Below are 13,762 nucleotides of genomic sequence, written 5' to 3' on the forward strand. Positions count from 1 at the left end.
TCAATAATTATATTTCATGGTAAAGTTTATAGGTAGAGAGTGGGGACAGGTAGCAAATGCTATTTTTTAAGTGTTCTAAGTCTTTTTTTTTATTAATGTTTTAATACCATATCTTACTTTTGCAATTGGGTTAATGTACAAGACACTATGCTTAAAAATAAAATGTATTTTAAAGTTATTTTGTATGCACATTTATATATGTAATTTCCTGGGGACAGAAATGCCACCGATTCTGTGGAATGCCCATAACAAAAATAATGTATTATTTTTTTTGTTTATCTATAAAATTATTCTTGGGTGTATTTATGTATATAAATATGTATTTATTTATTTATATGTACATTTATTTATTTGTACTTCAAAGTTCTCCGCCTGACCAGCAGGGGCGCTGCAGTGTGTTTAGATCAGTTTCCTCTACAGAGAAGAAGAGCTGAGAGAACAGAGGACGCTGAATAAAAGTGAGGTGAGAAAAAACTCAATAAAACATGATAATTACAATTTTAAACGTTTTCCTGAGATACTGGGGAGTGGGGTTTAACTAATACCTCAATGTGAACCCAGTACTGTGGGGGGAATTTGTTACAGGGAGCCTGACTGACTTAAGCTATTAAATAACAGCAGAATCCTACCTGAGTCTGTGTGTTAACTGTTTAATCTGTGATACTATGGAGAGGAATTGGTGCCAATTTAAAAAGTAAACACTACAGTGTAAAATGTAAATACAATCCACAAGCTGCACTGCTTTTCTGCACCAACATGCAGAACATGCAACAAAATTAAACGTAAATCCGCTGTTACATTACATCTCACTGCACTTGATATTTTTATAGAAAAACAATGCGTAAAAATTTACATTTTCAAAATCAAACGCTGAATTTGTGTCAGAATTGCACACAAACTCTACTCCATTGTATTCCACTATGTTGCACTGCTGCGAATGTTCAAACGCAAATTCACAATGCACAATAGGTTTGGGCGATATGGGCCTAAAATAATATCACGATATTTCATGGTATTTTCACCCTATCGATACTCATGGCGATATGACAGAACACTGATTTAAAATAATTATTTCAAGAATACACTACTGCAAGAAAATGAAAATAAATTCTATTATTGCATACAATATGATACGACACACCCCTAACTGAGATATTAAAAAAGTACAAGAATTGGTCAGTGATCCACAATGTCATGATACTAACAGTGTTGGGAAGGTTACTTTTAAAATGTAATCCCTTACAGATTACTGATTACATCCCTCAAAATGTAATTTGTAACGTAATCAGTTACATTACTTCAAGTGAGTAACGTAATCTGATTACTTTGGATTACTTTAAATATTGTCGTTTTTTTAAGCCTGAATGAATGTAGCAACCACATATTGCATATTGTTTTTTTAATTTTTATTTCCAGTTAACAAATAGATAAATAAATAAAACAGCCTTTTCAATCACCCTATAAACATACTTATAAAACCATTTCATCAAACAATTTTATGAAACACTTCTATAAATTGATGATAAAACCATTAAAAACTATTAAAAACCAAACAATGTACCAACAACTGTAAGCTATCTATTTGCAGGTTTGCCACTTTCTGCAGGTGGTTTCTTTGCCAGGATTATCACATAACCATTTCCTTGACTGCTTTATAACCAGAAATATATGAAGATGTGTGTGCGGAGCCGCTGTCTGCCTCTCTTCCCGTCTCGCTGCCTTGGCTCACACAGACACCGCTGCACACACACATAGGGAGGAGTGTTCCCTGTCATATCAGAGCGATTTCACAGCAAAAACAATATTTATTTGTTTGTAATTATTCAAAATGTCCGCCGAGTCGATTTCCATGCCAGGGCATGGCAGGCTCTCGTCGTCAGGCTCCATTGCGCAGACTAGCACAACCAGGAGGTTGTGAATCATAGAATACTCTGAAGTCGTGATTTATGTGAATGTGATTGCGTTTTGTCAGTGTTGGATTGGAAGACCAAAAATAGGAAAGTACCGCAATGTAATCCATTTATTTTAGCAGAGTAACGGTAATCTGATTACCACTTACTGAAGCAGTAACTGTAACGGATTACAGTTACTCATAATTGGTAATCTGATTACGTAACGCCATTACATGTAATCCCTTACTTCCCAACACTAGATACTAATAATGCTAATAATGATACTGGACAGATATAATTTGTCTCTAGTAGATATATAATAGGAAATGAGAACAGTGTTAATTTTTCTTTTGCTAAAAACAGCAAAAAAAGTAGTACCCTGATGAGATAATTAGGGGTGGGTGATATGGCACGATATTTCAGGGTATAATATCGTTCACGATCTTTAAAAATGTTGGCGATATTATTGCGTATGATACAATATGGCACACCTCTAATTCACAGGATTGCATTACGTCTAGGAGCAGCATGGTATTCGTTCCAAAATGAAATGTAATAACTGTCCAATCAGAACCCACTACTAAAATTGGGGCAGGGCTGACCCAATCAGAAGCGAGCACTCAGCTGTACTTTAAACCAGAGAAAATGTCTTTCGCAACAGGATTCAAGAGGAAATACACGCTCTAATTCTATAAATTAAGGCTGGCACAGTTACAGATGACTGCATGCGACCACTCTTTCACAATTCCAGCCCCATTAATCCTCGCATTGTCATCTTGTAATATGTCCGTGCCATGAGGGAAGAAATATAAAATGCATTGATGGAATAACCTGGTCTATATTCAGTATATTCAGGTAGTCAGCTGACCTCATTCTTTCAGCACATACTGTTGCTGAACCTAAAGCTGCAGACCAACTGCAGCATCAACCCCACATCATTTACTTACTTAAATCCAGGTGATGATTTTTTTCTGCATGTATTTGTCTTAAAGTCTAGTTTTAGAATAAAACAGAAATATTGTTAGAATAATTTTATAATAATCGGTGTTATGATTATGAAATAACTGATATAGTCCTAAAGTAGAGCAGAAAGAAAGTGGACTGCAGGACTTTTTGCTGTTTTAATAAGAGCAGATAAACCTCTATTTGCTGCCCTGTCTGTACCATTAAAATACTCAAAGTTTAAAGTTTTCAGTGCCTTGTTTTAAAGGTCAGGCCTCAGAATTCTACCAATGAAGTGTGGCGCTATTTTGAGCTTGTAGTTAATGGTGTAACAAAAAAAGATGGGTTATTCTATGCCCCTATTTCTAGTATTTAAAGCCTGTTGGGAGCATCAGTTAAAAGTGCTGTATTTTGAAATTCCGGGGGTGAATGAAGGTAGACTAACTCAAGTCTGTTTAACACCGGATTTCTCCTTTAATACTCTTGATTTCCCATTACTTTTGTCCCATGTAGTGTATTTTAAGGTAGATGTGCTTTTTAAATAAATTTTTGGTATATTTAAATAGAACTGCTGTATTTATTTATGATCTCCACAGGCCTGGTCACTCCTGACCTGCTGATGTTGTCCAGCGTTCGCTCCGCCTCTCTCACCTTCGCCTTATCGAGACAGTTATCTCGTTTTGGGCCGAGCATGGAGCCCGGTGGCACTCGGCCCGTGGAGTCGGCCATTCGGACCAAGCTGACTCAGGCTCTCCAGCCGAAGCACCTGGAGGTGCTGAACGAGAGCCACATGCACGCCGTCCCCCCGGGCTCAGAGTCCCACTTCAGGGTTCTGGTGGTCAGCCCGTGCTTTGATGGCCTTTCTCTGCTGCAGCGCCACCGCCTGGTGAACGAGGCCCTGAAGGAGGAGCTGAGCTCCTGCGTCCACGCTCTCGCCATCCAGGCCAAGACTCCTCAGCAGTGGAGCAGCGACCCCAAACTGGCAAAGAGCCCACCCTGCCTCGGAGGCTCCAAACACGACAACACCATGGCAGAGAAGCTGAAGGCTGGACAGAGCTGACCCCAGGGACGTTTCCTCCACAGAGTGGAGAGTTTAACTCCTCAGTTTCCTGAAAGACCTGAACGTGGGCTCACACTTCAGATCTTCACTCTTATTATAGTCAAAGCTAGGATCTCCAAAATGTGAACTATACTGGAATTCATTGGATTTTCTTTACATTGTAAAAGCATTTAGATCAGTTCATTCATCCTAAAATCTTCACACAAAATATAGAACAACTGCTAGACCCAAAGTAAAAATGTATATATGAGTTTTTTGCATCTCAATCTTTAATTTTCTGCAGAATAATACACAATGTACAAGGGTCAATAAAGAATAACACAACATCATATAATATATAATAACAAATTCATGTTTTGACTGGACTTTATTGATATAAACTGAGTACTGCACTGAGGTCATATTGACTCTTATTACATTTCTGATGCACTTATAATTAGTATTAAAACACACTGATCATACCATACACATTTTCTCTTGTATTTGTTTTTACCCTAAAGGTCCATTTAGGGTGTTTGTGTGGCACTGTACAACAAAAGCAATTGTAATTAATTACAAATGACCTCCCAAATGACCTTCAAATCTTCCTTCTTATTATAGAAACATAACTTGCAGAAAAAAGCTAGGATCTCCATAATGTAAACTTCACTGGAATTCATTAGATTTTTCATTAGATCTTTACATTGGAAAAGCATTGAGATCAGTTCATTCATCATAAAATCTTCACCTAACATATAGAAAAACTGCTAGACCCAAAGTTGACATTTTTTTTGCAAGGTTTTTGCATTGTAGTCATACTTTTTTGCAAAACAATACACAAATTCATGTTTTGACTAGACTTGACTGATAGAAACTGAATACTGTATTGCAGTCATATTGACTTCATAGTATTAAATCACACTGATCATACCATACACATTTTTTGTTGTATTATTCTTTTTTTTTTTACCCTAAGGTCCATTTATGGTGTTTTTGTGTGGGGCTGTACACCAAAAGCAATTGTAATTAATTTATTTTCGTATTTATGGTAAGTTTTAAAACCTCTTATTTTCCCTAGAAAGTAAACAGTTTAATTTAACAATTTAATTATTTTTTATTTAAATTACCTTCTAAATGTGTTCACTCGTGCACTGGTTCACACAGTGAAGTACAAAACAGGAAAAAGTCTATGATTACCTGCTTTTTATCTTCCCAGCTCGTCAATAAGCACCAGCTTCATAAGCATGTTACTGATACCCTAATGTGCTTTTTACAAATTTGCTCATATTGATGATGGATTAACTCAGGTATGTAAAATAATATATCATTGGCGGTTCTGTGTTTGTGTCTCATGTAGAAAAAGATGCTAAATATAAAACAACCCTAAATATAAAATAACTTCAGCATAAATGGACAGACTGTTTTTGAAACTGAAAAGGAATTAATAATATTTTAGTTCTCAAGAAATTAGAATATCATTGAGAAGTTACTTTAAGTAATTCAGTTTAAAGTGTGAAATTCATTATAGAGACATATTACACACACAGTGATTATTATGGATTATAGCCAATTAAAACCCAAAAGTCAGTGTCTCAGAAAAGTAGAATATTATATAAAACCATTTGGTGCTTTTGGCAATGTGTGCAGTGTACCAAGTCCTGCTGGAAAATGAAATCCACACCTCCATAAAAGTTAAGGTCAGCAGAGGGAAGCATGAAGTGCTGTAAGATTTTGTGGGAAAACAAAACTGCACTGACTTTAGACTTGATAATAAAACACAGTGGATCAACAGCAGCAGATGACATGACTCTCCAAACATCACTGATTGTAGAAACTTCACTCTAGACCTCAAGCAGTTTGGACTGTCCCTCCACTCTTCCTCCAGACTCTGCTCCCTTGATTTACAAATGAAATGTAAAATTTACTGATGATCAGTGATGGTTTAGAGAGACATGTCATCTGCTGGTGTTGATCCACTGTGTTTTATATCAAGTCAGTGCAGTGTTTTCCCAAAAAATCTTACAGCACTTTAATGGAGATGCGGATTTCATTTTCCAGCAGGACTTGGCAAACTGCCCACACTGTCAAAAGTACCAATTGGTCTTATATAATATTCTAATTTTCTGAGACACTGATTTTTGGGTTTTCATTGGCTGTAAGCCATAATCATCAACAATAAAAGAAATAAACTCTGAAAATAGATCACTCTGTGTTTAATACATCTATATAATACATGAGTACATATTTTTGAGATGCACAAGTACGGTATTATAATATATTATACAAGCCTAATTGGTATATTGAAGCCCTTATTATGTTTTTGTTTTAGGCATAGACTGTCAGCTTCCATCTAAACACTAGGCTGAGCAAGCACATTACATTACACTAATATGGATCTGTTGGTAGGACTCCTTAGGGACACTTAAATCTGTTATCTGTGGTACATGATTCAGATTACAGTCACTCTGGAGAACAGCATCCAACAAATTCTGTAAATGTAGGAGAATTAATATAATTTTGGGAGTTCTGAACGAGACTAAGGCCCTCAAGTGTTAAAGGAATGTCTCAGTAGTGTTAATGCTTGCTGAAATGTTGGGTAATTAGGGTTCCCCTACCCTTCACTGTTCTCATTGTTCTTTTCGGGTGAATCCCAGGTGTTGCCTGAGTCCTCGTGAGAGGAGGCGCTGCCAGCTGTGTGTAGCTTGTAGGTGGATTAATTCAGTGTCACTGACTCAGTTCATGGTTGACAGGACACATTACTGCGTCTATAGCATTCTGTACTGGCAGCTCGTTTTAGCACATCCTCTGTGGCCGGGGAACCCAATGCAGTAGTTTTCTATTGTGATCTGGAAAATTGGGCGGCTCAGATGGTGCAGATGGGACCGCTGAGCTCTTATCAGCTTTAGTCTCAGTGCTGTGTGAGGTGCATGACAATTTCAGCAATTGCAGTAATCTATTATCCCACTTATATGATGGTTGCCCAAGTAGTCTTGTGGACGCAGAGGTCAGACAGTGAGGCCCAATCCCATTTAACCCCTTTTTGCCCTGCTTCTTACCCCTACCTTTCTGTTTTGATTCTTGTTAAAGGAGAACTTAGGTGTGGAATGGACCTTTAGTGCATTAAAACAAGATAAAATGTATTTACCTTGAGTGAGACAGGGCATATTTTTGCCCCTGCAGATAAATAGCTTATATCCAGGCTCAAAGTAGCTCCACACTTCATTGGTAGAATCCGTAATTCTGGAATTCATGCATTTGCAAGGAATACATTTTGTAATCTTCTCAACTATCCTACCTATTCGTTCGTGCTTTATGGTTGACTTATTGTGACTTGAATTTAAGATGGTGGCGCACAGAGATTTACCTACGCTAAAAGTCATGGGATAGCAGTATACTTGTGCATTTAAAAAAAAAAAAAAAAATATATATATATATATATCAATGAAAAGTTAATTTCAGTAATTCAGTTTAAAATGTGAATGTATTTATTTCTTTTATTGTTGATGCTTTTAAATTAAAGCCAAATAAAAAAACAAAAATCAGTGTCTCAGAAAATTACAATATTATATACGACCAATTGGTACTTTTGGCTGTGTGGGCAGTGTGCCAAGTCCTGCTGGAAAATTAAATCCAGATATGCGTAAAAGTTGATGGCTGCGCCTGCCCATACCCTGTCTTTCTGTCCTGTTTCCCTCTTGTATGTTATTGTTTGGATGGGTTGATGGCTAATTTCGCTGGTACTTGTGACCATCTGACAATAAAGGAAATTCTGACTCTGATTGTGAGAAGAGGGAAGCATTAAGGGCTGTAAGATTTTGTGGGAAAACAAAACTGCACTGACTTTAGACTTGATAATAAAACACAGTGGATCAACACCAGCAGATGACATGTCTCTCCAAACATCACTGATTGGTGGAAACTTCACTCTAGACCTCAATCATTTTGGACTGTGTGTCTCTCCACTCTTCCTCCAGACTCTGCTCCCATGATTTACAAATGAAATGTAAAATTTACTGATGATCAGTGATGGTTTGGAGAGTCATGTCATCTGCTGGTGTTGATCCACTGTGTTTTATCAAGTCTAAACTCACAGATTTTTGAGTTTTAATTGGCTGTAAGCTTTAATCATCTACAATAAAATAATAAACACTTAAAATAGATCACTCTGTGTGTAATACATCCATATAATATATGAGTTTCACATTGTGAACTGAATTACTGAAACAAAGTAACTTTTCAATGATATTCAAATTTTTTGAGATGCACTAGTATAGGGGAAGGCTTGAGAATGCATGGACAATTATAACCAGGTGCTACCAGTCACGATCTGTAGGTGGTAATATTAGCCTTCTATGATGTATTTCCAGTTCACACGTGATCCTGTGGATTAAATTCCCACATAACTTTAGAAATGGGACTTCCTGTCCATGTCCACCCAATAGATCTCACTCCAACTCCCATAATTCATGTCCTCTTGCCATGAGCAGACCAGCCAGTTTTCAACCTCACTCACCAGATCACTTATACAAGTGTTGGCATACAGAAAAGTGACTCAGAAGAATTCACTTATCCCACAGGTCAGAACAGCATTCTTTGGCTAAAGTAATTGGACATTACTAGTTCCTGTCTCGTGGCATGTATGTTTAAGAGATCTTAGAGTTTATATCGTCCCTGTCCAGTAAAAAACAAGCATCTCCGTTTTTGTTGATTTTTAGTTTACTACATAATTTTAACAGACAAACTGTCCCTTACACTGTGCCAAAATTTCTTGATGAACAGACTAATAGAAACTCTTCAAAATTACCTGAAAAAATCTTTTTTTACATTGACTTTCATTGAAAGTTTATAAGTTTTTTCTCTCTCCTGTAAAGTTGCTGTTTTGGAGATACATGTTTTTTATTCGACAGCGAAGTAACTGCTCATAGGGAACCTATTCCTTCCTCAGGGTCAAAAGGACAATAAGACATGGACATTATTTCTCCACCAGAGGGCAGCAAATGTTAAGATTACTGACTGCAGATGCCACTGTTTGACAGAACTGACACATGAAAAGATTGAGCCTCATGTCTGAGACATGTATTCTAATAATTTAACTTTATTGCAGAAGCTGTTAGATGTATTTTACCAGTCATTTATATTCAGTACACGTGTTCATGTTTAGCGCTTACCCTGTTAGACCCTGTATTAAACAACACACTTCAGTTCTTTACTCTCACAAATATAGCACAGTAATTTTTAGCATCAGGCCCTGTGATAGAACCCTGTGGAACTCCACAAGAAATGCTAAACCACTACACTGTATAAGCCTAGTGTTCATGAGAAATGTTAAATGTATGGAATGCCATTTCTGCCACTTAAAAGAAACAGTCAGTAAGTCATTTTTATAAGATCATAAGTCATAATTAGGAGATAGTAGATAGTAAGTAGATTATAAGAGATATAATGACTGATGCAATTATGCGAGGCATTATTTTGAAGCATAAGTCATAATTATAAGATAGTAAGTGTTTTATGAAATAGTACGTCAACTATGAGATAGTAGATAGTAAGTCATTATTTTAAAAGAGAAAGTCATAATTATAAAATAGTAGATAGTAAGTAAATTATTTATTAATTATTAATCAAACAAAAATGTAACAAAAAATATTAATTATTTAAGCCCATGTCATGTGTCTGTTGTTTTTTGTTTGTGCAAACAATATATATATATATATATATATATATATATATATATATATATATATATATATATATATATATATATATATATATATCAAAATTATAAAATAGTAAGTTATAATTATGAGATATTAGATACTAAGTCATGGTTATGAGATAGTAGATAGTAAATCATTATTTTGACTTTTGTACCTTATATTTGTAAGTCGCTTTAAGTAAAAGCGTTTACTAAATGCAATGCAATTACTGATAATAGATAGCAGACTTAGTATCTTATAATAATGACTTACTATCTTATACTTACTTCTAGTTAACTACTAGATGAAACTATCTTTATTTTAGCACTGTGTAAACTTATGTAAAACTGATTTCTATTAAATACATTTCCTCCCACAGCAATATAAATGACAGCTTTATGATCTACAGTACTGCACATTTATCTTATTTTCATTCTGTAGTTTTCAGAAACACTGGCCTTCAATTCTTATTTTTCTTCAACTCATGATTCTAACACACCTCATCTCCTATATATATATATATATATATATATATATATATATATATATATATTTATTTTTTTAACTTACATAAAGTAACACATAATTACACAAAAACTGAAAAACTGAATTTTTCAACAGGAATTGTGTTAAGATTAATCTTATGACTAGAACACAAAGTCAAATCTAGTTAAATGGGGTTAAAAACATTTCTAAAGCTATTAAATTTGTTAAAGTGATTGAAACCATAGACCTGTAGAAGCAAACTGACCCTGCTCTCTCCTACATGATCACGCATTCACACACTGTGAAGTGAAGGACAGAGTGCTGTAAGGAACTTTACACAATTTTTAAAGGCTCTGTGACACACAATGTATGTCACCATGAACTATTTTGGGTTGAATAAATATTTCATAATACAACAAAAAAATTAATAATAAAATAATTGTTGAAATAAAAAAACAGGCAATGGCAAATGTGTGCTTATTATTATGTATAGTAAGTATAATTCAGTGGCATAATTAAACAAATATGTGTATTTTAGCTTAAGCTTAAGAAAAATAAATAAACATATTGTAGTTTAGTGCTCTATTGGCAAATTTGAGAAAATAAAGTCTAAATAATAATAATATATTTAATGATATTCTTTATTAAAGTGACAGTCAGTAGGTTTTGGGGATTTAGTGACCCCTCTGGTGAAAATGTGTAATTGCACAGAGCCTGTGGCAGAGTACTTTTTTTTTTTTTTTTTTTTTACTGAAAGATAATGTAAATAAATTGCTGTGTGAAATAAAATAATAATGTATATGTATAAGCTGATGATAATAATGAGCACAATTTTAGAATTAAGAATAAAAAAGGAATAGCTACATAAAACAATCTAACTTAAATGATTAGAAGTTAGAATTTTTTTTGTTTACCAATTTAACAAGTAGAAATGAATAAGTCAAGCCTAAGAGTACCTTCTGCCTTAACTAGGTTTTTTTTTCAAGTAAAAGGGTTAAAAAGCTACCATTCGTTGCAGTGAAAATGGTGAACAACATGTGCACTACAGTAAAAAAAAAGGTTGTTAAAAAAAATAAATAAATAAGAAACAGCTCATTTCAGTTCATCCATGTGAATCAGGTCAACCTGTCGTGTCCCAAAGCCGGCGACCAGCAACTGGTGTAACGGCTGGGCTGGAAAAACAGCGCCGTGACCATTTTACGGCCCTGTCCATTAGAGAGAGCCTGAGGGCGACCCCGACACAAGTTAAAGCAGAGTGCTGAATGCTAAAGCCTGATTTGTGTGCTCGGGTTCCAGGTGCTCCCGCGGCCTCCATCTGGGTGACAGAAGCCAGAGCAGGAAGCAGAGCTCGCAGCACAGGTGGGGTTATATGGCCCTGTTTTTTTTTTAACCCTCAGAAATCCTGCAGTGTGATACGGCTGCATGTGCTTGCAGTTACAAGCTAACATGGTGAATTATCTGTTCATGCTGATTTAGTGCTTTGATTACTACTGCCCACGGTGATATGTGTGTGTGTGTGTGTGTGTGTGTGTGTGAGAGAAAAGTTCCTACACTTTAACTCATGAAGTCCATAAGTGACATTTACTGAACATCCTGAGTCTAGCATCACTACAGGACAGTGCGTGAATGTGTTTTTGTGCTAATCTGACCATATTATTTACAGAACGTAGGATTAATGGAGATAAAACGTACTACTTTTAAAAGTGTATTTTTGTTTGTAAAGATCTGTTTTAAACATTTAACAATTCAAACAATTTACTTAAATGTTTTAAGTATATATGATGTACGCAGACAAACCCAGTCTCCCTGAAGCTGCGGGAGTCTCCCGCATTTCGGTAGTGGCTCCCTGATGCCCGCGAGTCACATATAATCTCCCGGAATTCAGAACGAGCGCCCCAAACGCGCTCACAGACCACAGACTTTTATTCTCTAATCGCGTGTGGGAAGGAGAGAGAGAAAACAGAGAGGGTTCTGATTGGCCTGTTCTCTGCAAAGAGTCTGTAAGACAGCCAATCAGTTTTTAGTGTGGGCGGGCAGTGTTTTTCCCCCCTCCCGGACGGGATTTGTTCAGCGAGTGAGAGAAAGCAGATCATGGCGGAGGCAATATTAATAATTATTGTAATATGATATGAAATGTTTTTGATGTTGTGCAATTTTTTGTGATATTGTAACTGTCAATTTTTGTCAAATAAAGGCTTTTTTTCCAAAAAAATAAAAAAGGAAAGCAGAGGCAGGGCCTTCCAAAAAGAAAAAAATATAAAACTCATTTCACCTCTGAATACTCAAAATTTAATAAAAAAAAAGTAAAATTAATTGGTACCACTTTAAAATAAGACTACCTTTATAAAGGGTTTATAGATGGTTTAGTTTATTAAGGGTTACTATTTAGGTTGTAAATGCCTTAAAAATCATTAATAATCAGTTATAACACATACGTAGAAAGGTACGTAGACCTGTTGTTTGCCAAATAGTGAATCCACAGCCACATAACTGATTATTAATGATTTTTAAAGCATTTACAACCTAATTAGTAACTATTAATAAACTAATTGTAAACCATTTATAAACCCTTTATAAAGGTAGTCTTATTTTAAAGTGGTACCTAATTAATTAATATAAAAGTAAAGTTTCGTTATCCTTTGGTGTGTGTGCAATTTTTTTTGGCGGAGGGTAACCTCCCTGAAATCAACTTTTGCAACTTGGGATGTCTGTGTATGAGGTTTGTAAACCTTAAAGGAGAACTCTGGGGTAAAATGGACTTCGGTTGTAGTGAAACATGATAACAAGTAAAATACAGAGCTTTTAGCCATTGCTCCTAACAGGCTTACAATGCTGGTGATAGGGGCATAGCGTTACCCATGCAAAGATATTCCTTTTTTTTTTTAAACCATTAACAAGCTACCATTAACAACAAATTAGCTCTGCACTTCATTGGTAGAATTCTTAGCGGCCCAGACATTTAGGGTGCTTTCACACCTGAAAGTCCGGTCCGTAACCAAGGTTCATGTGTTTGCTACATTGTATATAATTGGTCCGCTTATTTTTGTTTTCACACTGCAGTTTAGGGAGTGCACCAAAGACCTTTGTGTGATACTCCTACATCCTTTCATCATCACTTACGTATCGATGCGTTTTCCTTAACCTGACGCTGATTGGTTTTAGAAGGACATGTGTCTGACGTTGGTGTGTTCACAATTCAGCAGGTGGTTCATTCGGCGGGAAGCCTTTCCAGGATAAGGATAAAATTAATGAACAGATTCATTTCGTCTCCATAGTAGTGCTGCTATTGTGTTTTTTATACCAGCAGCAGCAGCTTCAGGCACAGAACTCTATGTTAGTTCAAATTCACCAAACGAACGTGCTAGTCCTGAAGCAGCTGTATCCACGGCTCATTTTTCCTGCTTTTCCGGTTATTTTGAGAGGGTACTGACTGCAGCCTGCAGGAAGGTGGAGTTGGAGGTCTGGGGCGTCCAGCTCCGCCCACTTTGTTAGAGTCATGCAGTCCAGCTCCGCCCACTTTGTTAGAGTCATGCAGTCCAGTCCCGCCCACTTTGTCAGCATCATGTCTTAGCTCCGCCTCTGAACGGAAGTAAACATTGTACAGGGCAGTTTAGCCGACTTTAAATATAATGCGCCGCGTCGTCCGGCTTAAATACTGTGTATACATTACAAGCTTGCGAGACTGACAAGGCGTGGCGTGGACAAAG

The 13,762-nt window shown here is 36.1% G+C and overlaps 1 protein-coding gene across 1 annotated transcript; it reads left to right on the plus strand.

Moving 5' to 3' along the window:
• Positions 1 to 384: 384 nt before the first annotated feature.
• On the plus strand, positions 385 to 4,808 carry bola1 (bolA family member 1). The gene is made up of 2 exons (XM_022668695.2): positions 385 to 463; positions 3,431 to 4,808. Exon 2 carries the CDS (start codon positions 3,454 to 3,456, stop codon positions 3,892 to 3,894), a length of 441 nt encoding a protein of 146 aa, XP_022524416.2. The 5' UTR covers positions 385 to 463; positions 3,431 to 3,453; the 3' UTR covers positions 3,895 to 4,808.
• Positions 4,809 to 13,762: the final 8,954 nt, after the last annotated feature.

This window comes from Astyanax mexicanus, chromosome 1 (assembly GCF_023375975.1).
Source record: "Astyanax mexicanus isolate ESR-SI-001 chromosome 1, AstMex3_surface, whole genome shotgun sequence".
NCBI classification, from domain to species: domain Eukaryota; kingdom Metazoa; phylum Chordata; class Actinopteri; order Characiformes; family Acestrorhamphidae; genus Astyanax; species Astyanax mexicanus.

Bases quoted from the DNA above. Each gene is read 5' to 3' on its own strand.
- bola1 (XM_022668695.2), top strand. From the start codon at position 3,454: ATGTTGTCCAGCGTTCGCTCCGCCTCTCTCACCTTCGCCTTATCGAGA.